The sequence below is a fragment of the Lytechinus variegatus genome, chromosome 3 (assembly GCF_018143015.1).
Source record: "Lytechinus variegatus isolate NC3 chromosome 3, Lvar_3.0, whole genome shotgun sequence".
Taxonomy (NCBI): domain Eukaryota; kingdom Metazoa; phylum Echinodermata; class Echinoidea; order Temnopleuroida; family Toxopneustidae; genus Lytechinus; species Lytechinus variegatus.
In genome coordinates this window covers 24,386,271-24,412,556 of record NC_054742.1, presented here as the reverse complement: position 1 = coordinate 24,412,556, position 26,286 = coordinate 24,386,271, and the positions used below count along the sequence as shown (strand labels likewise).

General features: G+C 34.7%; 1 protein-coding gene across 3 annotated transcripts; it reads left to right on the top strand.

Annotated features, from left to right (window-relative positions):
- The first annotated feature begins 44 nt into the window (after window positions 1-44).
- Window positions 45-26,286, top strand: LOC121410579 (zinc finger protein 277-like). Of its 3 annotated transcripts, none has more exons than XM_041602758.1 (9): window positions 45-121; window positions 8,746-9,015; window positions 11,294-11,367; window positions 13,192-13,428; window positions 15,022-15,067; window positions 16,340-16,549; window positions 18,912-19,054; window positions 23,222-23,399; window positions 25,280-26,286. In XM_041602758.1, the coding sequence occupies exons 2-9, from the start codon at window positions 8,753-8,755 to the stop codon at window positions 25,473-25,475; spliced, it is 1,347 nt and encodes a 448-aa protein (XP_041458692.1). In that variant the 5' UTR covers window positions 45-121; window positions 8,746-8,752; the 3' UTR covers window positions 25,476-26,286. The 3 variants fall into 3 exon arrangements, with proteins under 3 accessions (XP_041458692.1, XP_041458691.1, XP_041458693.1); XM_041602757.1 differs by having other exon boundaries at window positions 83-216; XM_041602759.1 differs by lacking the exon at window positions 45-121 and adding an exon at window positions 6,277-6,764.

Sequence of the window (26,286 nt, the reverse complement as noted above, 5' to 3'; positions counted from 1 at the left end):
CCCCTATATACGATACGGTACCGTACACCGGTACCGCGCCCGGTATCCGTTAATGGTATACTAGTTATTACCCGGGGACCGTACTCTACGAAGAATGAGATAGTAGTATGGGCTTCTGAGGGTAAGAGTCTTGCAATAAATTAAATAATTTTGTTGATTCTAAGATAAATTACAGCGACAACGGAAGGAAGATCAACGTTTGGGGGGGGGGAATTGGTAAGTCAAACTCTTTTACTTTCACATTCATAAACATGAATGATAAATGAGAATTAACTGTGCAGTGCAGCATGTGCAGTGAGTAGAATGGGGGGGGGGGGGGGTCGGGTGTCCGGACACTTTATCTTTTTGAAGCCTTCTTTTTTGTCTGTGGATTACACTAAAAATATAAATTCATTACTTGTAATCATTATCTATTTTGTTCTTTATAATATTTCCTAACATTTTGTACTAATAATTGATGAAACTTCGCTTGTAAAATTTCCAAATGACATTCTAAAATTGATCGTCCGGACACACAACCCGTCCGGATACACAACAACTGCCTGGGTATACCGTACCGGTAGATCTACGTCTCACATGGCAGCTGGCTCAATCATTTCTTTTTAAAAGAGTGCTTGGTTTGCCAAGGAGTGCGGCTGATGAAATTGTTTATTTATTGCTAGATATCCTTCCAATGGATAAGCAAATCGACTATGAAATTCTTCTCTTGGGCAATATGCAAGCCTTTCAGAAGAGCGCACTGAAAGAAGAATCCTGTTGAATGGTATAGCAAACAATACACTTGGCATTGGTAAGACGCTGGATAAAAATTCTCAATAGTTATGAGCTTCCAAGTCTCACTGACATCCTTAGAGAGCGCATTCCATATAAAGTATGGAAGAAGCTAGCAATGGGAAAAATTTATAAACAACACTATGCTGCCCTTGAAATTGCAGTTGCTAAAAAATCTTCTCTAAGTCTATGGTCGGGCATGACCCAACGTAATAAAAAGAATTATTACCCAAAGCAAGTCTCCAGCCCTCCTGAGGGAAGCTATATCCATCAGAGCTCAATTATCCTGCAGTACATACCCAACGAATAGAAGGTTATTCTCTCTGAATCAAAGTACCACATAGTCCTGCAAGTTCTGCCACTCCAAACTGGAAAGTGTTGTAAATTTTGTTGGAGAATGCCCAGCGTTTAGCACACACAGGAAAACACTTCTAAACTTAATAAAAGAAGACGAGGAACTGCAGTATTTTTCTGTGCATTTCAATGATCAAGAACGTACCTCAACAATTTACCGCTTCTGTCCTGTTTCTACCTGACGTCGAATTAGCAGATTCCTCCAGAAACGACCTTAACCTACTTGTCTTAAATTTCTTGCATAAGATTCACCTCTCTCGGTCTACCTTACTCTCACGTCAAAATATGTAACGCTAACATTAATGCAGTATCTAACTGCGGATCTCCGATACAGCGGAGGAAAGATACAGAAGGAGAAGAAGACTACAGTCCCATTCCTTACTTTTCGCTGTATGGCAAATGGTCAGGGCCAGGGCCACTCATCCTACGAACGAGCCAGGGCTTATACACTCTGGGCGACACCCCCATTTTTACCTGTGTTAAGAAACTTGGACTCCTCTCACGTGCATTTGGGCCGCCCTAGCTTAAAACTAAGCTTTATATCACAAAAAAGCAAGTACCGGTACCATAGGTCTACTCTAACAGGTAAATATATGTTACTTAAAGGGGAATGAAACCTTTGGAACTAATAGGCTTGTGTAGAAACAGAAAAATCAAAGAATAAGAATAAAGAAAGTTTGAGAAAAATCAGACAAATAATGAGAAAGTTATGAGTATTTGAATATTGCAATCACTAATGCTATGGAGATCCTACCATTGGCAATGCGACAAAAATGTGTGATGTCACTGATGAACAACTGTCCCTTTGGTGGACTATAAAATACCCTAAAAATCTCTCTTTTTGCTTTTTCTTATGATGGTACAAACTCTATCCATGATGTATTCTAAAAAAATATGTATTACATGCCCTCATGTAGAAAGAACACATGATCTATGGATAGATGTGATAAAAGAGGCAATTCAAGTGAAATATATACTAAAGTAATGGGGAGAGTTGTTCACAAGTGACATCACACATCTTTGTCACATTGCCAATTTGCTATCTCCATAGCATTAGTGATCGCAATATTCAAATGCTCATAACTTTCTCATTATTTGTCCGATTTTTCTCAAACTTTTGTTGATCTGTTTCTTTGATTTTTCTGTTTTCACACAAGCTATCTTGTTCAAATGGTTTCATTCTCCTTTAATACAATACAGTAGATCTAGATCCTAGTAGTGTTTAATCGGTATTCACCGGTTCTTTTCTTGAATTTTCTGGAAAATTCTCACGCTTCTGGCTCCAATCTTGTCGCGGTAGACAGCTACACATGCAACTTTATTTATAAATGGAGCGCCCCTTACGAGAGTTGTTAATGCCGCGGAGAAATTGTGAGGCATTTTGGCCTGAGTTCAAGGCGTTCTTCTGTTCTATTTTTTTTATAGGTATGAGATCGAAATCACAGCGAGTATTTACACTCTTCCATAATGATTCCGAAAGGGAGGCGCAACACTCCCCACCCACATGCAGAGCTACCAAGTCTCACGCATTATGCGTGAGACTCAAGCATTTTGGACTCTTGTTCATCCCCTCAAATCTCTGTCTCACGCAACTATCACAGCCTATCCCCATATACGTTGTACACAATGTCTGTGATCTCACTCAGATTCACAGAAAATCTCACGCATAGCTGGTCTTTGAACTTGGCATCTCTGCACATGGGCGCAAATCAAAATAAAAGATGTATTTTGGACGAGACGACCTTCTTTGGGGGTGATAATCCTTCTTTTTTGTTTGTTTTTGTGTTTTTCTCTTTTTTGCTTGTTTTCCAGCCCCTGGTCCCCCTACTTTAGATTTCCGCTCTTGCCTCCCACTACTCTTGATATTGTTTGCGAATCTGTTTTGTAAATTAAAGGGGAATTTCACCCTGATAAAAAGATGGTGAAAATATGAGAAAAATCATTTCAAAATATCGGTGAAGGTGTTATTTGAAGAAAAAAATGGAGTTAATAGTGTAGTGTGGCCGAATGTTCACAGATACACCTCACAAAATCAGTCGTAAAACAAGCAAACTCAAATCATATCAAAGAGCCAGAAGCACCAAATAAGAAGAGCCTACATGTAAAATGTAATTGAAGCTGAACTAAACTCAAAATAAAGATGTCAACAAAATGAAGTCCAGTGATGCTCTGATTTATTGGTCTGCAATCCAGACCTCACAAGGCATTGCCTTTACAAATTATATATTCAAATGTATTCAAAAATAGTGTCACATGATAAATTCAACTAGTAGAGAAACAGAGAATGGAGAACCAAGGGTGAAACGTGAACCAATGAGGATGAGATAGGGTGATATGAATGAAGAAGAATGTTCTGAATGTAAATGAGAAAAGGACAATAGAAACATGTGGAGATGCATGGAGTTGGAATGGCAATGGAATGATGTGATGTAGAAACTAGGGAATGAGAGAAACAGATGTGTGACAATGGCATAGAAATGGGAAGTGAAGAGAAGTATGGAAAGCAAAGCAAAGTGTGAAATAAACAATTATATTAAATGAGGCAAAATTCAACCCTTACATAAGCTTCCTTCTTCGCTAAAAATGTCCTCATTTTTATAAGTTTTCAATTCATACATTTTATTGTTAAAATTGTTAAAAGTAAATTTTCTGAAAACTTTTGGATTTACAAAATGAGGATGAGTACTAATTTGATGAAGGAAACCCATAAATATTTATATTTTTAAGCATTATCTGCAACTTTTGCAACTGCCAGTAAAACAGATTTCTTTTTTTCTTTTTTTTTTACATAATTTTGATAATTTGAAATTTGCCAAAATGAAATTATCCAGAAAGAATGTTAATAATTTTTTTTCTTTTACAAATAAAAACATTTTCTTGTTAATTTGTAAAAGGTATAAGATTAATAAATGCTGTTCTTCTGTCAGTTGCAATATACATAAACATTAATTACATCTGTATTTCTTTCATATCAATAAATGCATATTTTTTTAGCATAACTATACATGGAAAAGTTGTTTAGTCACTTTTTCCATATGGTGCTGACACAGCGAGAAATATGACACTTAAAAAAATGGATTTTGAAACAAAGTTTAAGTTTGTGTCCATTTTTAGTTGACAAATAAAAATATCAGAACAAGTGACACTTTCCTGATTGCATGACTTCGAGATTATTTTTTTTGTATTTAACAAGATTTTACAAGTTTTTGGCTTTTGACACTTTTTTAAAAAGAAAATTATGTCATCTCATGGTTTTATCTTACCCTGCACACCTACTGGTCTCAAATGTATTGGAATATCAACTCTGGCGTAACTAGTTAACGTTTATATTTACATTATTTGGAAAATTGCTAAACCACAACTTGCGTACATAAAGGTTACATACATATTTACCATATAATCAATGAAATGAAAAGCGAAACTACTGGGTTTATGGAATGTAAATTAAAACAATAATTAAAAAAAAATACAAGTTACCATTGACAATGCATTTATAATTAAATATTGGCGTTAATTATTGTAATTATATCTTATATAACTTTAACTTATTCATTATATAAGATGTTTCCATTGCTTGATGACTTTATATACATGTAATACTTCTCGCTCCCCCTCTCTCTTCCCCCCCCTCTCTCTCTCTCTTCGTGCAATATCTCACATAAATAAGCCTAGTCACTGGTGTAACTAATTTTAAGTGCAATTAGGGTCCATATATTTTGATATTCTGTTTTATAAATATAAATGCTAGTTTTCCCTATTTTATTAGTAGTAAAGTCCTAATGGTTTCCTCTGTACAATTTTGATAGTTTTAACTTTTACTTTACTCATGATTTTTTATGAATCGAATCTATTTTAATTTATGCCTTGTTATACCGAAGTAAGAACTTAGTATTTTTATATCTATATATATTTTTTCATGTCAAGTATTTACAGGGTCATTTTCGTGGTGCACTTTGGATGATTGTATTCAAAGTTAATTTTCTACAGGTACCCCATTTGGGGTGCCTGGATATGTATTCCTCCAGACCTTGCCGAAATTAAGTGCACTGCGAAAGTGACCCCTTAATTTTAATTTAAATTCCTATGTTAATACTTTATATTGCTTTTTTTTCTTGTAATTGTTTTAATCTGTAATTCATGTTCATTTCAGTTTTTACTACGAGTCATGATGTTTTTAATAAAATCCATTTATCTATCTATCCATCAGAACTTCGCGTTTTTGTGTTGTTTTTTTTGTTAAAATAAATCTTGTAGTAGAATTGTGTGCATTTCAGATAAACACGAAAAATGTATTTGGTATTCCATTTGAATAATGAAAAACATAATTTTTCTCCGTGCAAACTGAATAGACTATTGCTTGATGAAAATAGATTGCTTTGGCAACAATTTTTTTTCAGTTCTTTTCTGAATAAATTTCTTTTTCATCTTATTTTCAAGGTATAACAAAATTTAGTACCTATTTCCAGAAAAGATTTTGCATTTTGATTTTCAGCAGTGTAAACAGCATTGCTCTTCAACAGCAAGTACCAAAACACAGAAAATTTATAAAAATTTGAGCAAATTGTCCCTAATCAAAACTAGAATAAGGGACAGGAAGAAAACACGATTTCTTGTTTGCATAAACAAACTTTACAATATTTCATTGATATGAATATTAATTGTCCATATTTTTTTTTTCCTATTGGACATAACATCACGTTTACATTCAAAGCTGATGATAACATTTAAACATGAAATTCTTTATACTTCAAATTAGTATTGATTTTTTTTTTTGGGGGGTGATAAAATATGAATAAAGATAACTAAACTGTTGTTTTTTTAACAATCCATTTTGGTTTGAATTACAAGATGGAATCAATCAAAATAGTTTACATCTTACATAATTTTTTTTTGGGGGGTGGTTGTTCAAAAATAATCTGATCATAGGAAAAAGTATTTGGTTGAAGCAACTATTAAACTAACAATGTTTAATATAAAACATAATTCCTTTTGAATTTGGAATACTTGTACATCTATTTTCCATATTTCTTTTAGATATAAAGACAATTCCAGTTAAAGTATAACTTTTGGAAAAGAATCTGGAAGGTTAACATGTTGAAAAATACATACTTATTGTATATATTTGAAAATGTGAAACAATTCAGTCAAAGCTTTTTCTTGTTTTAAATCTTTTGAATTTTATTTTTGTTTTAAATCAGTATTATGTAATATTGTTGCTTTTCCTGTTTTCACTTTGGATTTGTTTAGTCTGCCAAAAGTTATTTAAATAGTATTTTATCACATAAGAAAATAATTTGGACTATTTTCTTTCTTTTCACAAAAAAAATCATTCTGACTAAAATGTGAGACTGAAAAGTTTCAATACGTTCTTACAAAACATTGCATCTTCTTTTCTTGTTTTGTCTAGTCTTCTGCCCATCATTTGAGAATATAGTGATTGGTAGTTGACATCTGTGGCCATACTTCAGATCTTGGAAGAAGTCCATGTAGTTCGTAATGACTGTCAGCTTGGGTTGGTACCGAGTGTGTATGAAGACGTACAGGTTTGGAGGTGAGCGCCAGGGTTGATGGTACCCTGACCTCCCTTCCAAGAAGAAGGATGATACTCTGATTTGGAGATCTCAGAGAGAATGAAACGAGTATGAAGTTATCTATTGATATACTAAATGTACAATAAAAGTCATTATCATGTATTTCTTGACACTTCATTTACTTTTTTACCATAGTTATATTCGATATAGCTGCTCGCAAAGGCCTAAACTAAATTTTAAAAAAAATCTTACCTTTTGAAAAAAAAATGGGTGGGGGATGGATTTTCCTCGAATACATACCAATTTTTTAAATTGTTTTTTTTTCTGCTATTTTCATAATAAAGTTTAAATGAATTCAACTGTGCACTACTTAATTTTTTCAAAGACAAAATAACAAAATTACATCTCATCATCATCATTACCACTACCACCATTATTATCATCATCACCGCAACCATCACCACAACCATCATCATCACCAAGATAATTTTCATCATCAATCATCATCATTGCCATCGTCATCTATCTTTTTCCTTATTTTTTCCCCATCCCTTCTTTTTTTCTTCCAATTTTCTCCCTTTTTTAGAGGGGCACACCCCCACGCCCCCTCACTGAATATCCGCCTCTATATATGTTTGTTATTGTATAAATTGGCGGATACCTCATGAAATGAAATAAAAGAGAAAATAAGGAAAGGGAAAAAGTAAGAGGAAAAAGAAGATGAGGACAAGAAAAATAAGAAAGCCAAACAAACAAGACAAAACAATATCAAAATTTCGTAATAAAGTCTTCTACGTCAGTTTATGTTTTCATTGAAATGAGAACATAAAAGAATTGAAACAATTATTAAGTAAAAGGACTAAATTATAGTTTAAAGAAATATAGGGAAGCTCCGAGACAATAAAAAGGGTGAAAAAGAAAAAATAAGAACACAACACGAGCATAATAAAAAATTGGGAATAAGCGAGGACAAGTAGCTGAGGGACCCCCCACTCTCCCTCTCTCTCTCTCTAGTTATCTATCTATCAAACTCGCATATATACAAGAGAAGAATCTTACAATCAAAATATTACGAGCAAAAAGCACAAGCTGACATTTTTTTTTATAAATATTCAAAACTGATAGACACATTTTTAACAATATTCATGAAACTTATTAATCATTCATTAGCTTACCAATCGAATCATTCGATTGTGACAAATGATCTTGAGAATTTAGTGTTTTTAGGAATTCATTAAAAGCATAAAGTTGTATCTGAACATTAAAATAAGGCAGGCGCAACGCATCAGCTAAAGCTTTATACACTGATATAAAATTTGGACATTTTAAGTATTTTCGGTAATCATGGAAAAGATTGATATTTCATGAAAGCTCAAATCCCGGGAGGAATATTTTTATTTATTGACTTAAAAAAAAACTGTTCTAAGCCTCATTTAATATTTGATTATAAGTCGAATAAAACGGTAAAAGCTGAAAAAATAAAGTATTTTGTGTTCCTCTATCATAATTCTCTTTCTCTTTAACCCTGGTTCCTTTTTTTTTGGGGGGGGAGTATTTTGGTTAAAAAAAAGAGAGAAAAAAAGATAATTGCTGGCTTGTGGTTGTAGTGGTAGGGACACCTTGATGAATCTGCAGTAAAGGCCTCTCTCCACTATGCTAGTGAGGGAATGCTGTAAAAGCTTTTTAAAATTGAGTTATGTGCTGATAGTTATTTAAACTGTGTAGGCTTCAGACCATAGGCTTTTTATTTTCTGACTAAATAAACCGATGTCTATGGACAAATAAAGTCATATTTTGGTATGTATTCCACTTTTCCATCATATATGTTCTAGACATGTGCTGGATGTATTATTTTAAACCTCCGTGGATATTTTTCCCCCAATTTTAGCAGTGGGTACATATGGAACTCTTTACTTAAATGTGGAAAAAATAACATCATATTATATTCAGACTCGCTGAAAAGAAGAAACTGAAAATAATGGATTTGTAAGTAATTTGTATGAGTTCTTACATTCTAACAATTCTTTGAGAATGAGGACTTTACATGGTTATAGGTTTGAATGTAATTTATTTCCACATTTGTCTACAGGCTCAACATGGCATGTGCACCAGACAGCTACAAGGATAATGTGATAGAAACACTTCAGTTCCCTGATGTAGACAAGAGAATTCCACCCTTCTTTAATGCTGGAGACTGGTCAATATCTCCCACAGACTTTTCTTTTGAAGGACCCATAACATGTTTATTATGTCAAAAGGAATATGAACTATCATCCAATCTGGATGTATTCCATCTTCATCTTTTAGAAGTTCACCAATTCCTTATTCGTGATTCCCATCTCATCTGTGATCTCAAAAGGTATTGGAATTTAATTTCTCTGAAAAGTTACTTTTTTTAACCTCAAATCCAAATGATAAGCCATTGATTTTTCACATTTTCAGATTATTCTTAAAATATAGCGGAGTAGGAGACACAATATAGTGAGGTCAAAGAGGTCATGTGTAATAAAGAATGAAGATAACTAAAGAACCATTTGACTGCTTAACTTCAAATCATGCATAAACATCTGAAAGTGTTTTCTTTTAATCACGGTCAAGATCAATATACGTAAAGAGAACCATTGAGGTATAGACTTTAAACTGGATAATCGGTGATGTTGGAAGGACTATAATCTCATGGGAGTCACTATATAAAAGTTCAGTGGTCACAGAGATAATTATACCCCCAAATGATAATTTTTGCAATAACTAATTAACCACTGGAGGTATTGTCTTCAATTTTGATTACCGGTAATATGTATTAGAGAAATTTTGATTTGATTGTATGGGAATATTGAGTTCACATCATCACATATCACAATGGTCCCCAATACCTATAACTGAAGAATGGTTTGAGGGATTAATTACAAACCGTGTTCATGTATGCATATGTGAGTGAGAATGATTTGATTTTTTTTTGGTTATATTAAGCTGCCAAAGTTCACAGTTTATAATTGGAACATTTTAGAAGATGTGTGTAATATATTTTGGTCTGACAGTGGCAGATGCATAAATTTTGAATGCATGCAATCAGCCAAGAATCATTCTAGTTGCAGTGTAGCTTAAAATTATCTTCAAACTTTGCCTATGTATGTTTCAAGAGTATATATGATTTGATACAGTTCACAAGGTCTAAAGTCAAAAGTACTTTTTGTCTCGCCCACCAGAGGTGAAGGCGAGACTTAGGGATCCAAATGTCGTCCGTCCGTCACAAACCTGTAATGACACATTACTCCACAACCGTAAGTCGCTTTTCAACCAAACTTGGATGGTAGATGGACTTAGGGGACCTGCATCATATGCTTCAGTCGGAGGTCACATGGTAAGGTCAAAGGTCATTTTCAGGTCAACATAGTTTACATGCAAGACTCTCTTATGACACCTCACTCCGCAACCGTAAGTTGCTTTTCAACCAAACTTGGATGGTAGATGGACTTGGGGGACTTGCATGTAATGCTGCAGTCGGAGGTTACATGGTAAGGTCAAAGGTCATTTTCAGGTCAGCGTTAAATTTTACATGCAAGACTCTCTTATGACACCTAACTCCACAACCGTAAGTCGCTTTTCAACCAAACTTGGATGGTAGATGGACTTGGGGACCTGCATGTTATGCTGCAGTCTGAGGTCATATGGTAAGGTCAAAGGTCATTGTTAGGTCAACGTTAAGTTTACATGCAAGACTCTCTTATGACACCTAACTCCGCAACCGTATGTCGCTTTTCAACCAAACTTGGATGAGAGATGTACTGAGGCGATCTGCATGTTACGCTGCATTCGGAGGTCACATGGTAAGGTCATTTTCAGGTCAACATTAAAGTTTGTGTGCAAGGCTCTTATGACAAGTGTTATTCCATCCCAGTCATTTCACAATGAAGTTTCGATATAATTCTCTTGCGTGCCCTTGCAAATCACAATATTTCTGGTTAGTTTCATAAGTGGGCGAGACGCAAAATTGCTTTTGCCTTGTGATGAATAAAAAAAATTTATGTGAGCTTAAAAGTGACACCCAGATGTTCAGGTAATCATCTCATCATGTCTACATCTCTTGGGAAAAGTGATGAGATGACGATATCTCGGATCTCATCATGCCTGCATCTCGTAAAGTGATGATCAGATGACGTGATCTTAGATCTCGTCCTGTCTACATCCTGTGGGCGAGATGATCGGATTACAAAATCTTGGATCTTGTCATGTCTACATCCTCTACATGTAGAAGAGATGATGAGACAACAAGATCTTTGATTTCATCATATGTACATCCCATGGGAGAGATGATCAGATGACAAGATTTTGGATTAAAGATCATATTATATGATAATCTCTTCCATTGGATGTAGACATGACAAGATCCAAGATCTTGTCATGTGATATGTCATTTGATTTGAATAACTTTTGTTCATAAATGCATATGAAAGTGACGATCCGATTAAAAGTTCAAATAAATGATTGGTATACTTCAGATCTGGCTCTGGCAGAGTTGTAGCATTTGAATGTTCACAGTCCAGTATTCATGTGGTAAAATGTTAATATTAACTAATAATTTCCTCCTCTATGATTCGAAATTTATATGCATCCCACATTATTTTATTGTTCTCCAGGTATATTGAATACTGGAGGGAGAGGTTCTCAAGAGAAGATTACAGGCATATTTGTACTGTTCATCAAGAATCAGGTAAGTTGAATGTGACAGTCAGTAGCAGAATTTAAATCAGATGTATGTACTTAATTCTATCAACCTCTGTATCAGTTGTAACTAATATGCAGTGTAGAGTACTGATGCTTGGCATAATGCTCAGTTGTGGTATTCACCTCAATATCGCCTGATGACTGTCAAGGATGTGTACATTAAGTTAGTTAGACATACATAAAGTTAACTAGAATTTCACTTTTGTTTCTTCTCAAACAAAACAAGGGCCCAAGTTTTATCTCTTTATTCATTTTCTAGTACATAAATGTCAACATTCTTTCACTGACTGACTTTCAATTGTATTTTCCTTGAAACAATTTTGGTGTTTTTTTGTGTTCACAAATGTAGCTTTGTGCATATCATTTAGTTGGCAATTTTGAGGTGTAAGATTCTGTTAACACATTTTAATACTGAATTCAACTTATTGAAAAAAGGGAAACCAGTGAAACAGAAATTCATACTAACATAAGATTACCTTTACATTTCAATTTGTGATACAAGTTTTTTTTTTTTTTGATTGGCCAAATCTCCCAAACATTGAAATTCAGGCTATGGTTTTCAAACATGTCGACCAGGGTCCCGTAACACAAAGGTTAGCGATTGATCGTACGCTCGATTTTCACGACTGATTGTGCATTGTAGTCAATGGAATCAATCGTAGGAAAATGTGCTACGATCATTGCTAAGTTTTGTGTTACGGGCCCCAGATTTTGTCTCGCCCACCAGAGGTGAAGGCGAGACTTAGGGATCCAAATGTCATCCGTCCGTCACAAACCTGTAATGACACATAACTCCACAACTGTAAGTCAGTTTTCAACCAAACTTGGATGGTAGATGGACTTGGGGAACCTGCATGTTATGCTGCAGTCGGAGGTCACATGGTAAGGTCAAAGGTCATTTTCAGGTCAACATTAAAGTTTACATGCAAGACTCTCTTATGACACCTAACTCCACAACCGTAAGTCGCATTTCAACCAAACTTGGATGGTAGATGGACTTAGAGGACCTGCATGTTATGCTGCAGTTTGAGGTCATATGGTATAAAGGTCAAAGGTCATTTTCAGGTCAACATTAAAGTTTACATGCAAGACTCTCTTATGACACCTAACTCCGCAACCGTAAGTCGCTTTTCAACTAAACTTGGACGGTAGATGGACTTGGGGGACCTGCATTTAATGCTGGAGTGGGAGGTCACATGATAAGGTCAAAGGTCATTTTCAGGTCAACTTTAAAGTTTACATGCAAGACACTCTTATGACACTTAACTCCGCAACCGTAAGTTACTTTTCAACAAAACTTGGATGGTAGATGTACGTTGGCGACCTGCCTGTTATGCTGCAGTCGGAGGTCACATGTAAGGTCGAAGGTCATTTTCAGGTTGACATTGAAGTTTATGTGTAAGGCTCTTATGACAAGTGTTATTCCATCCCAGTCATTTCACAATGAAGTTTTAATATAATTCTCTTGCGTGCCTTCGCAAATCACGATATTTCTGGTTATTTTTCATAAGTGGGTGAGACACAAAATTGCTTTTGCCTTGTTATATGGATATACTTAAGTTTAAGAACCTGCATGTTTTAATGAACAATTTTAAGCACATAAAAGGAACTATTTCCCTTTGTATTTCTTTTGTAGAAGAAAATGTGTGTCAACAATTGCAAATTTAACATCTCAAGATAATGTTGAGAGCCCTGTCATACTCAAGAAATTATAGCATATACAGAAAGTTTGAAAATTGCCTCAGCTGTAGGCTTGCCCAAGATGATTCGTAAAGAGTGTTGGTGTATGTTGTGTTTATTATTTTTTCAGAAAATGATGTTCAATACAGACTTGATTCATCAGTGGATGAAGATTGTCAGATTCGTGAATACTTGCAGCGCAAGCGTCTAGATGCGGTTTTGGCATTCCAGCAGGCAGAACGTGATGATACTTCACTCTCCAGATCTTGTCTCTTTTGCCGTGAATCCTTCACCGGAAACAGAGCCGACCTATTTAATCACATGGCTTTCAGTCACAGCTTTAATATAGGCCAGCCAGATAATATAGGTTTGTTGTTAGTTGTTTCAACAAATGACTTTATTTAAAATGCTAGTCTATATTTCTTTTCACTTATACTTATTCGCATGTTGAATTTAAAACCTTAAATGAATGAGATCGAATTATGAAAAAACTATTTGTGCACAGGATTTATATGATATTTTGCCTCAATTTGTCACTTTTAATCCGATTGTTGGGCAATCATATTTGAAGTTACATCTTTGCCCCTTTCCCCTAAGAATAGATGGTGCTATAAATAAGTGCCATCTAGGGGCAAGGGGCAAAGTTGTGTACTACTATGGCATACACTGTATGGACAATATCTTTCTTGTAACCTTACAGGTTTAATAGATGAAGCAAGAAATTGAGAAATCTTGTATTCTTGTATTTCCATAATGATTGATTTGTTCATCAAAGTATTGAAATTAAATATATATGAATGCCGTGTATGAATAATGAAATTTATTGGATCTAAACCAGTTTAAAATTTTCATTTATTATTTAATTGGTGCACAATTACAGAAAACAATTGTGATGATAGGGAGATAGGATTTAAAGGTTTCACAAGAGTTAACTAGAATTAATCACACTAGAATCATGTCAGCTTCTAAACAGAATCATTAAAGCATTATAGGTATTAAAGCAGAAGTTCATTGACTTGTCCAAGCCTTGATCATTAAGCTGGTGCACTGTTGTACATGTATTTAACAAGACCGAGTCTTGAAAAAAAACCCAGAAAGCATAAAGAAGTTTGAAATCAATGTTTCTATACCAGTAACTCATTCTTGGATTATCCATTGGCTTAAAATATATATGTATGCTTATAAGAATGACACATTATGGTTGGCCTTGCCAGAATCTGGTCCTGTATTGTCACATTCAAGTCTGACTTGCACACATTGGTGTATATTTAGAAGTCTAACAACTGAAATTTATAGAAATCTTTCAGAGACAAAAGAATTTTCCTAATGCTCTTGATAGTTTTCTATCAGAATACTCTCAAGCAAATTTATTTCATGTATTTTAAAATGTGAAATTTCAGAATCTTTTGGGGTAAATATAGCTCTGGTCTTGAGCTTAATTAATGACATCTTTTGTTAAGTCTTTGGGTAAAGAAAGGATACTGAGAATTGGATAAAAGTGGCATTATCCCTCCCCAAAACAGAAACAAAGAAATTAAGTTTTCATCACACTCTTAAAAATAATTTGTTCCCATTGATCTTGCATTGATCTTTTCATTCTTTAGCCATCCTGTTATAATTCAAAACCCCTTTGAACTTGAAATGACATTGTGACATGTCAGGTGATCTTGCTGCTGGACATAGGTGTATATTCTACAGTAGTTCCTCATGTCACACGGATGCCAATTTTCTTGCAGAAGGCTGATTTCAGGTCCTACATGTCAAAACTATTTGCTGCATATACAAAATGAGCATTTATTTGGTGTCCAACATGATTCTTGCTAATCAATTTCCATACCATTGGACAATTTGATACTCCTGATATCAATGTGTCTTTGTAAATCATTGTCTGCTTTGAGTAATCATTTATTCACGTATTTTGTTTTGATTATAAATAAATTTGTATTCCATCTAATTTCAGTGTTTGCCAATGATTTCCTTGATCTCCTGGAAAGAACACTCCAAAAGTGAGTACACATGACACTTTTTCATCATTGATTAGAACAAATTTTTACATTCCTGTTCATGGTTTCAGTGGGAGGTTTTCAGTTGCATAATGAAAATATTTACAATTGCAGTTATTCATAAGAATAACGATTGGTGTGTTAGCTCAGTTGGTAGAGCATCTGTCTCACAACCGGTTGGTCAGGAGTTCAAACCCCGGCCGTGTCGGACCAAAAGACTTAAAAGATGGGAGCTGCTGCTACCCTGTTTGATGTTCAATATTTAATGCACAGTGGCTACTGGGCCCATGATCAATTGGGCTAAATGAATTTTCGGATTATTTCTGCTCTCACATTCAACAATAAAATATGGATTTTCATTCTTTTTTTTAATATTTGAAGTACAGTATTTCATTAAGAACTGTGATTATTTACATCTTGTAATTTGTATTGTCCCATGCTCTTTTTATTGTTGCTGCTCAATGGCAAGCTAACATACTAAGTAATTGACAAATTAATAATTACTCTTCACTCTGCATGGGATATGATTTTATATTACATAGGTTATGTAGATTCGAATCAGTGATAGGTCAATGCGCCATCACGTGACCATAGCTGCGAGGATCGCATTTGTTATATTCTAGGTTTTTACGTCACCTCAGTGAATATAACTGCGTTGTATTGTCAGTTGCGGCGTTATATTCACGAAGGTGACGTCACTCGCTGCTTCAAGTTGCGCAATCAGGTAGTTTATTTGATGTGCGCACTAGTGTTAACGCATCGATTGCATGAAGAACGCATTTGAGGTATTTTCCAAAATTTTTTTATTATGACGTAGATGGATCAGAGCTAAAGCAAGAACTTTGGGTTAATCAGAGAGCAAAAATGATGATGAATGCAATCTCTGATGGCGAATCCACATAGACTATATAATATAATAGATATTGCCTGGTCTATCTTTCTAATAAACAACATTTCAACTCCCCTCTGAAGCTATATTTTTCCCTTGGGAGAATATTTTCCCTCAGCGCTGCACGCTTCGGGCAAAATATAATCCCTTGGGAAAAATTTTACTCAATAGGGGAGTGGAATTTATATTCAAACTCTACGTAGGCAATATCTGTATAATATTAGTATATTATTTTGAAGACTTCAGCCCGTTGTAGTAATTAGTAGAAGTCCAGTCATTTAATGACTTTCATGACTCATGTACTTAGTAATTACCCTCAGATTTCAATGTACTGTTTTTCCTCATTTGTGTGAATGAAAATTTTTATTCCACAATCATACCTGCAGCCTCCAATGTCTTTATTGTGAGAAGATCTTCAGAGACAAAATGGCACTTAAGGATCACATGCGTAAGAAGCAGCATCGGCGTCTCAACCCTAACAACAAGGCGTATGATAGATTCTATATCATCAACTACCTTGAGGCAGGAAAAGATTGGCAGACAGTTCAAGCTGAGAAAGATGTGTTGATCACTTCAACAGACTCTGGAGATGAAGAGTAAGTTGATGTATTAATCATGTAAACAGGCTCTGTTTATTATAATTTAGGAGCAAGCTGATGCGCCCAATCTGCACCATTGATGTGGATAATGTCATGGGCCAGGGTACATTCGTTTAGCTGAGTGGCTTCTATGTCTCCTGGGAGCAATAGCGAGTTGGAAACTATGGTTTACATAAGAAATCCAAATCAATCCCTTCAATCCCTTCTGACACTCAATCAAGCCCTTCGGTATCTGTTTTTAAAAGGAAATACAAAATATTTTTATTGTCTAGGTCTTAGATTTATTTTTGGTTCCCCCCCCCCATTCTCATTCGGTTAAGGTTTAGTGAGGTGTTTGTTTGTTATGTTTCATTTCACATGACAATGACGAGAAAATCAAAATATTTCATATTTTATATAATAAAATACAAAAGAAATAGTGAGTGAGTGATGTCATCAGTTCCCTCATTTGCATACCAACCGAGATGTGCATATAACTGTTTTGTGAAATGAAGCGAAGTTTTAAAATGTCATAACTTATTTTACATCCGATTTTGATGAAATTTTCAGCGTTATGCTTGTTGAATTTTTCTCTTTTTATTCAAATCTAGTTTTTGTTGTCCTTTAACAGAGTAGGATGTTAGGCATTACGATATTCTCTATATAAACTGTCAAATATGATCTACAATATGATATGATTAAATATCAAATAATTAAGGGAAAGTTTCATGAAATGGGGGAGAATTGTGGGTTTAAGGTTGATGTCACCTCAATATGATGTCTGTGCTTATGCTTTTCAAGATCCTTTCAAACATTCAGCAGTCACCCAAAACAACAATAGTGGTCTACAAAGTGCCTTGATATTGTTTTTATTTAAATTACACAACTTCATATTTAGAAATATGATAGAAGAATCCCTCTTTCAGATAAGTAGTCAAAATTTTAAATATTTTAAGTCCTGTTGACTATTTGTCTTGTTTGAATTGGGCAGTCACATACATGTACAGAGCTCATATCTGGTCAATATAAAGATTGATCTTCAAAAATGGATTCTCTTTGAGTGTAAGATTATCTGTCTTGATTAGATAGATAAAAGTACAAGATTATCTGATATTTAACTCTTGATCTTCAGAAGATTTCATTTTATTCGTTAAATTACTAATAAATTGATTGAAGGGAAAGCCATAATAAAATTAGATTGAATATATGGCTAAATTTCATACCAGCAAGACTCCAAACCTCAATCAAATGTCATGAAGTCAAGCCAGTGAGGTTTACTACTTGAAAGTCACAATATCACCTTTTATATTGGTCAGTGGGAAGCATGAAAATAATATTGGTTTGCCATTGACAGTAATGATCTTTATTCTTGAGATTTTATGAACAATAAGCTGTCAACTCGGGTTTAATCAATGGCATGGTTATAGCACTCTCTAGTGGTCAATAAAAGAGAGGCTAGGTGTATAACTGCCATCCATCCAAATGTATCTCCATGCATCAGGCATGATAGTCTACCAGAGCTGTCAATTGGAATGATTTTATCTTATTTAGTAGGACTTTTAAGGGGAAAATGACACTGGGTAGGATATTTTCCCATTGAAATAGGAGTTTTTGAACTTGTAAGAGTTGTGTTTTTGGTACATTTTTTTAACTTTGTAACAAAAAATAGGATCTTAGCATTGAAAATAGGATAGAAAGAAATAAAAGGATTTTTTCCAATTGGAGTTGGCAGCTCTGTATCGGCCGCACAGAAACGTTGTGAGCGTAACATTGCACTAACAAAGGGCCCTGTTACAACCGGTAATGTCGCCGTGATGAACTTAAATCTCACTGTTTGTCCACATAAGTGCCTTTTAGAATGCGACCCTCACACCAAACTTGATGTTTATTTCTTTTATGTTCTTTCTAATTGACAGTAGGCCTACATGCATTGTATTCAACTATGTCATTCTGGATGCCTTCTTTTATGATATTAAGAAAATAATAAATCCTGTTCAATTTTCTGACAAGAATAGAAATGATCACATGATACCATTATTACACAGGTCTTATGATAGTGCTTCAGTGGTAATATAGCAACCTAAAGATTAATTTTATTGCCATATTATTGTGTCTGTTTTGACATGTAGGGCTTCTTAAGGCTGCATGTTATTCAGGGAAAAATTGATCATCTCAAGACTTCATTTATACATTTGTAGTAAAATTGGATTAGTAGAATACTGTTTGTACCAATGCGTAAAGGGTATCTGTATTCCTGCTATTAGGATTGATATTTTATAATGAAATCATCGTAAAAATCAGCCTACGATCAATCACTAAACTTTATCACAGGGCCCTGATGTAATTTATTTTGTAATGAAATTGTGTTTTTGTCTGCTAGGAGCTGGGATGATTGGGAAGATGACTTGCATACTAACCTTGTATGTCTCTTCTGTAAGCATAATGCATCTATGGTGGATGATCTCTTTACACACATGGTACAGTCACATCACTTTGATCTTCAGAAGTTCAAGGAAGACAATGGTAATTGCTATCTCTTCTCTTTGTTTCCTTCTTTCTTTATGTGCTTCTCTCTCTCTCATTCTTTATTTTCTTTTTATCTGTTTTACTTTCATTTATTCTTCTTTTTCTTTCTCTCTTCCTTTCTTTCCTTCTCCCTTTCCCCCCTTATGTTCACTCTGCCATTCTCCCTTTCTTTCTGTCATTTTCCCCCCATTCTTTCATAGTCTTCCCCCTTCATTCTACCTGTACTCTTTTTCTTGATTCTCTGTTTATCTCTATATTTATCTCTTTTATTCATACTTTTTGTGCTCAGCCAAATCCTTTATTTTCCTCCACTCTATAATTATCATCATCACTTCTTCTTCACACTGGCGTAATCCAAGCGATGAACCTATTGTTCAGGGAGCGATATAATCTAATGTTTCGTCCTCCATAACAGATTTTTTAATACACCAATGCTTTTTCACCTCCTCCCCCCCCCCTTGCAAACGATGTAGAAAAAAATAATCTTTTCAGTTTACTTCACCTTGTAATTCAAAATTCAGTGTCAGTCTTTAATTTGGGTATTTATTAGGGCAAGGCTGCTTTTCCAGAGGGCACATTTCTAATTTACTGCACAAATGCAAAAGTTCACAAATCATCTCAATCATGTCAATTATAGGGGCATGTGCCATTGAAGCCTGTTAAAAGGGCATCCAAGTCCATGACTTTCGATGACCATGGATTAACTGGAGCCATCCAATTTTGTAGGCCTACCTTTCCAATTCTAAGTGATTATAAATTATTTCTACATTATTAAATCTGATATTAAAAAGAGATGTTTTATTATTCAATGGAATGTAAATCAAGTCTAGGTCCTTTTTGGCCTTTGATTCCTTTATGCCTCCCATAAACTCATTTTTTACAGCTACAACCATTTTTTTTTATTCTCTTAGTTTAGAGGCTCCTAAATTTAAATTTAAAGGTCAAGTCCACTTCAGAAAAATTAAAGAGAGAAAAATCAAACTAGCATAAATGCTGAAAATTTTATTAAAATCATCAAAAAGACATTTTAACGTTTCACTTATTTTTCACATAACAGTGACGTGCACATTTCACTGAAATGCAAATAACAAAGTCGATGATGTTACTATTTCTTTTTTTTTTGGTATGAAATGTTTTACAGATTTTACAATAATGACCAACTTGACTGAACCATATAGTATTGAACAATACTAATTCCACATATTTAGAGAGGAAATGAATATTGTTTCACTTGACAGTGAGGAGAAAATTAGAATATTTGGTATTTCATGTAATAAAAAAACAAAAGAAATAGTGGATGACGTCATCAGTCAGCTCATTTGCATACAGACCAGGATGTGCATATGACTGTTTTGTGAAATTAAATGAAAATTTAAAATGTCATAACTTTCTTATTTTATATCCAATTTTGATGACATTTTCTGTGTTATCCTTGTTTGATTTTTCTCTTTTTATTCAAGTAAACTTTTTGTTGGGGTAGACTTGTCCTTTAAGCAGGCTTATCGTCTCATCTTGTTTAAAAATCTTTTTTTTTAATCATTTTTTTTTGTTAGAAGTTATAATCCAGTAGAACTCACTGCTGATGGCGTGGTACACTGCTTGCAGGGATACTGCTTGAGGTTGAGACAAAAACCAAATATTACAGAGATTAGATTAGATATTGCATGGTCACTGCACAATCTCATTGCAGCCTGCAGAGTCCACACAATCTTTTTACTTTTGAGGTGACCACAATGCAACTGATTTCCATACAATCTCTGCACAGTCTCTGCTTGGAACTCAGTGAAAACTGCAACAGAATAAAATGTGACTTGATAAATTACCATTTTAACATTGTCTTTATTATTATATAGTGTAATTTTCTATTTTGATTGCCCAGAAGTTCACTTTAAAAATATATCTTTAAATAGTATTTTTGAAGCAGGTACAGAATTGTCTCATTCCAGGATTTTTTGGTCACAATGTGTTTTATACATGTATCACCTAGTATAGTTGCATAATGGTAGTTTTACCTGCTTTGTATTGAGCAAAACAGAGACCAAATACATTTTTCCATTGGTATTTATCATTCGTGTTTGACTACAATCTGTTCTTAGCAACCATGATTAATTTCTTCATTTTTAGTCATTTCCTTGGAGGTGTGAGCCCCTTGAGATTTCTCCCACAGATTAAAGTCTGTCTTAAATCACTCTTAAATTCCCATTTTTTTGTGGTTTATGACTCACCACCCTATTGGTCAGATCATGCTTAGATGACATATGCTACTGCATATGCATTGACAAGATTACCTATTATATAACGTGTGTGTTAGCACCTAAGCATGACTTAAGTCATACCTAGCCCTCCATCATACATGCTGGATGTAATTATCTGGCATTAGTGAGCTGGGTCTTCATCAATTATCCTTTTATTTGGGTGTGTTGATGCTTGACTTTTAACTTGAAATCCCAAATGAGAATTATTAAACATATGGAAAGCTGTGATAATACAAAAATGCTGGTTTTAGGTATCCTTTTTGTACTTAACACAGGCTCCATAGAGTACCAGTCTACCAGGCAAAGAGGTGGATAAATTCACATACATGTATTCGTAGAAGGCATCGGATAACTTACAGTATTTGTTCATAATTTTTTTCCCCAAGAAACCATGTTTTGGGAGAAAAATTGAACACAAGGGCACATTTTTGCGATTACACTGTCACTGTTAACAAAGTTGTACACTGAACATATTTCAAAATTTATTTTTCGAGCACAAAACAAGTTGAGTATAAAGTTAACACATTCAATAGAGTTCAGTGGTTTCCTTGTACAAGCTATGAGAGTGCTGATTTACCAGGCAAGGAAGTTTAGAGAGCCCAGATATCTACTGAAGGTTTAAAGAAATTGTCAAATCAGCACTGTCTAAATATAGAGAGGAGGAAGAACACAAATGTGCTGAAAAAGAAACACATTTCTGAGCACACAACGGTTGGGCAGAAAATAAATACATCCAAGATTACTGGGAAATGTTCTGGAGTGTAAATTCTCCCCAGATTTTCCTCATGTCATAAGATCTTATGGAGTTGGTGTAACCAAATTACTTTTCACATTTTATTAGAAGAGAGATTTTATTAAAAGATTTTCAAAAGATTTTTTTTAATAGATTTTTACACAAAGGAAGTTTTTGTTGCAACATTTGTTCAGTTAATTTTTTAAAATGTAAATCAAGTAATTTGATTAATTTTCAAATTAGCTTGGAACATAAATTGATATAAACAATTTCATGTGATCAGTTGGCAGTCACAACCATCATTTTCTTAATGCAATTCATGTGTATCACGAGACATGATTGACCAGGTACACTAGAGATGAATCTCTATCGAAGCATCAGGTTGTCTTGTATTAAAAGTATATTTCTCAATTCCACAGAATGTAGTTATTAGAAAATGCAGTTTAAAATTTGCTACCTATTGAAGCACCTTTTTGAACAAGGTAAAGTTGGCAAAAGTAGAACAAAGGTGAATTAACGCGCAATATAAATTTGAATGAAGGGATTATTTAAATATCCTGAACCTAGTGAGCAAACTAATTAAAGCACATCCTGTTCATAATTATCAAATTTCTTTTCAGTTTTGAACTTACAGGAGATCACTAATTGAGGCAAGGATTTTGGGTTGTATAAAAGTAGTCAAGGATAACTAACACCTTGAGTGTTTGGCACCTTGAAACGTTGAAGTTGCTTATGAGAATATAAAATTTGGCCAACACATTGTTCTTGAGGTAAAGATGTGCAAGACACATTTTTGCATGTGTCAGAAGTTTTGTTGCTATGGTAAAGCATATTATGGCCCCAAACCCAGGAAAGCTCTTTGCGGATCATACTTTTTCATTGTTTTTTGACCAGTGCTTGTGCATTTTGGCACAAACATTGGTCAAAGGGTGGAGTGATGCAAGACCCATTTTCCAATTTGTTTTAGACTTTGTTGCCATGGCTATGAAGGGGGAAAGGGGTATTATTTCTAGTTTCTTTAATCTATTGAATTCATTCCTCCTTTTTATGCAAATTGCATTTTATTTTAATTGATACAACATACCACTGTACGTTTATTGATAAATCTTACAATTACGTTAGTGGTTTGAGAATGATACGTCACAATTCTAATAAGCCTTGTTTTGTTTATTTCAGCTTTGAATTTTTATGATCAAATCAAACTGGTCAATTTCATCCGTCGCTCTGTTCATCAGTCTGTATGTGTTTGCTGCCATCAGAGGTTTAAAGATGGAGAATGTCTTACTGACCATCTATCAACTCATTCTGATCACATGACTCAAAGTCTAGATCGCAAGAAGTGGGACCAATCTCAGTAAGTTTTGCCATATGTTTGTTGGACCTTTCCCAATTCCCCTACCCTTTATGTAAAGAAAAAGCACTTGCAAAACTGAATTCATTCAGGAAGGAGGCAATCTGCCTAGTAGGTACATTTTTGGGGGGGTCGCAGTGGGTTGTTTCAACCGTTGAATTTGAAATATTGTAGATCAGAATAACTCTGTTCCCTTTTTAGGATATATTATGCTATATTACTGCCAAGCACCATCTCGCGTATTGCTCCACCTTGGCACCTGATTGACCCATGTAAAAGCTGCCAAAATTTGTCTTAATTCCAATTTGACTTGAAGATAATTTTAATAATGTGCCAATTGACCTTATTTTCATCATTTTTTTCATTAAAAAAGGTTAATAAAGACCGGCTAATAGTAAATGTAGAGCATGTATGACTGTCCTGCAATCTCAATTTTGGCTCTCTGATGTGAGACAAGTCCTAACTATATGTACAGTACAAACAAAAAATATGTTGGAGCATTCACATTATACAGAAAAAAAGTTGACTGTTAATTTTTTGTTTTCCTCAGACAATAACATCCTACCATTTGTACCCATCTTTTGTGTAACACTAAGAAAGATGACGCTTGGCACTCATTCAGCAGACCATATCAATACTACTTAAATACTACAATGGGCCCAGCCAATAAAATACTTGGTCAATATCAATGATGACATTTTGTCCCGGGGGGGGGCCACTTCCATTCACGAGTGGATACCATGCGCGACCATGGGGTCTCGAAAAGCACCCTAAACACGTAATTTCCATATTCTGAAAATGCACCACTTAACAAGTATTGGCGTATATGAAACCCTACCCTTAACAAGTTTTGGAAACAAAACGATACTCTTGGCAAATATTCCCTGAAATGAACCTCTAAACAAGTACAGGAATGTTTTATTGTTACGGGTCCTTCGGTCGTCGGCTTTACCTTATTTGGTTTAGTACGACCCCACTTCGCAATCGGACTCTAAACAGGTAGTGTTGGGGCAAAAAGGACATCCTATATAAAACATTTAATTTTGTTTCATCATCCCCGCAAATTCGACCTTAAACACGTAATTTTCCTAGCGAAATAGATACCCTTTTTTCATTATTTTTGTGTTTTTGACACCCTTATCACGTTACGTACGTAACGTGTCCTATCGTGAAAAAGACATCCTTTTTACGTGTTTTTTTGGTCGCGCATGGTATACACTCGTCAATGTAAGTGGCCCCCCCGGGCATTTTGTCTTTTCTTTTGTAGACTTGCATGTAATTTGCTACAAAAGTTGATTCTGTGGTAAAGATCTAGAGTTTAAACAGATAAATGTCCACCCAAGTGTTTGAAAAAAATTGTAAAAGAAATTAAGAAGAATTGAATAAAAATGGTTTAAGGTAATGTTTGAAAGTTTCAGAGGTCAAGCACTGTTTGATGTTTTCAGGGAGGCTATTCCATAACTTAGAGGATGAGTAAACAAATGATCTTTCACCCCAGGTTTTGGAAACTTTGGAGGTAACACAAGAATTGGAAAAGGAGGAACGTATGGATCTTGAAGGGGTATAACTTTTGATCAGTGAAATGAGGTACTGGGGAGAAGAGCCATGGACACAGTGGAAAGTTAACTACAAAATCTTGAACATAATACATTGTTTTACAGGAAGCCAATGTAAGGATCTTAAAATAGGAGTATTGTGAGTGCGCCAGGTGGATAGAGAAACGGTGCGAGCGGCAGCATTTTGAAGTTTCTGAACTTTGACAGTACTTTATTGAATTTAGAGATATCTTATTAGAAGCAAATTGTAGGTAGCATCTTTAGATACTTATTTTTTTTTAAAGCTGATAATTCAAGATTGTACGATTTTGTGCTTGGTTTGAATAGGTTCCTCTTCCCAACATTTGAGAACGATGCTCTTCTATGTTCACTAGAGGATCTAACTGACGACGAGGACACATCCATATCCCACCATGACTCCACGTTAGGGGTACCCATCCTTGCTGAAGATCAACAAAACCTCCAAGACAGCTTCCTCATTCAAGAAAAAGACATCCTACGGACACTTATAGGCAGTAGATGATTTTTGTAACTTGTTTTAAAGAATCTGTCAAGAACTAATAAGACAGCACATTATATGTTATCACAATAACATCTTATGACGATGGAACACGTAAAAGTCATCCTGAAGACTCCGGGATTTGAGACACATTCTACGTTAAATTGCAGTAATATATCAATGGCATTGGCGTCAGCAGAGAGGATGATCTTTTGGATGCCGATGATCATTGGTGACCATGGATTTTATACAATGAGCCAATACTCCAAACATGGAATATTTTGTGGTATGGAAATGTTTATATCTGTACAATTCTTGTTCAACTCTATGTATGACAGGATCGTCCTATCAATATTTATAACAGGAGCAGAGCCATGGTATTTAGATAGGAGGCAGAAGGACTTGACACTAATAGTCCTGTGGCATCTTTTCAATACTTTTCTTTCTTTCTTCCATTCTCTCCCGTTTTTCTTCATTACTTGAATAGTGGCACCGCCTTTGATTTCAGATTTAACAATCAATAGATTTGTTTCATTAAGATAACAGGCATGTCAGTGAATGCACATTTTATCAACCCTCAATAAATTGCTCAGGGTTGCAGAGATACACTCAAATTTAAAAATTTCAAGTCACCAGACATGTTAAGATGTCACTCCTCTAACAGGAGCACCCACCATAAGTGATTGCAAGAAGTTTTAGAGACGTCCATTTTGTTCTTGCCATAACCAAAGCACTGTTATAAGGATCTAGTTCTAACTTAACTAGCACATCAATGATGTGGAGCTCATCCGGCATCTCGCAACAAAATTAAACACAATTTTAATTTCAGCCCAGT

What these genes read in the sequence shown, in the direction of transcription:
- LOC121410579 (XM_041602758.1), top strand. Translation starts at nt 8,753, where the DNA reads ATGGCATGTGCACCAGACAGCTACAAGGATAATGTGATAGAAACACTT. An exon ending in CTCATCTGTGATCTCAAAAG is followed by an intron (nt 9,016 to 11,293) that starts GTATTGGAATTT and finishes ATTGTTCTCCAG; the next exon opens with GTATATTGAATACTGGAGGG. An exon ending in TACTGTTCATCAAGAATCAG is followed by an intron (nt 11,368 to 13,191) that starts GTAAGTTGAATG and finishes TTATTTTTTCAG; the next exon opens with AAAATGATGTTCAATACAGA.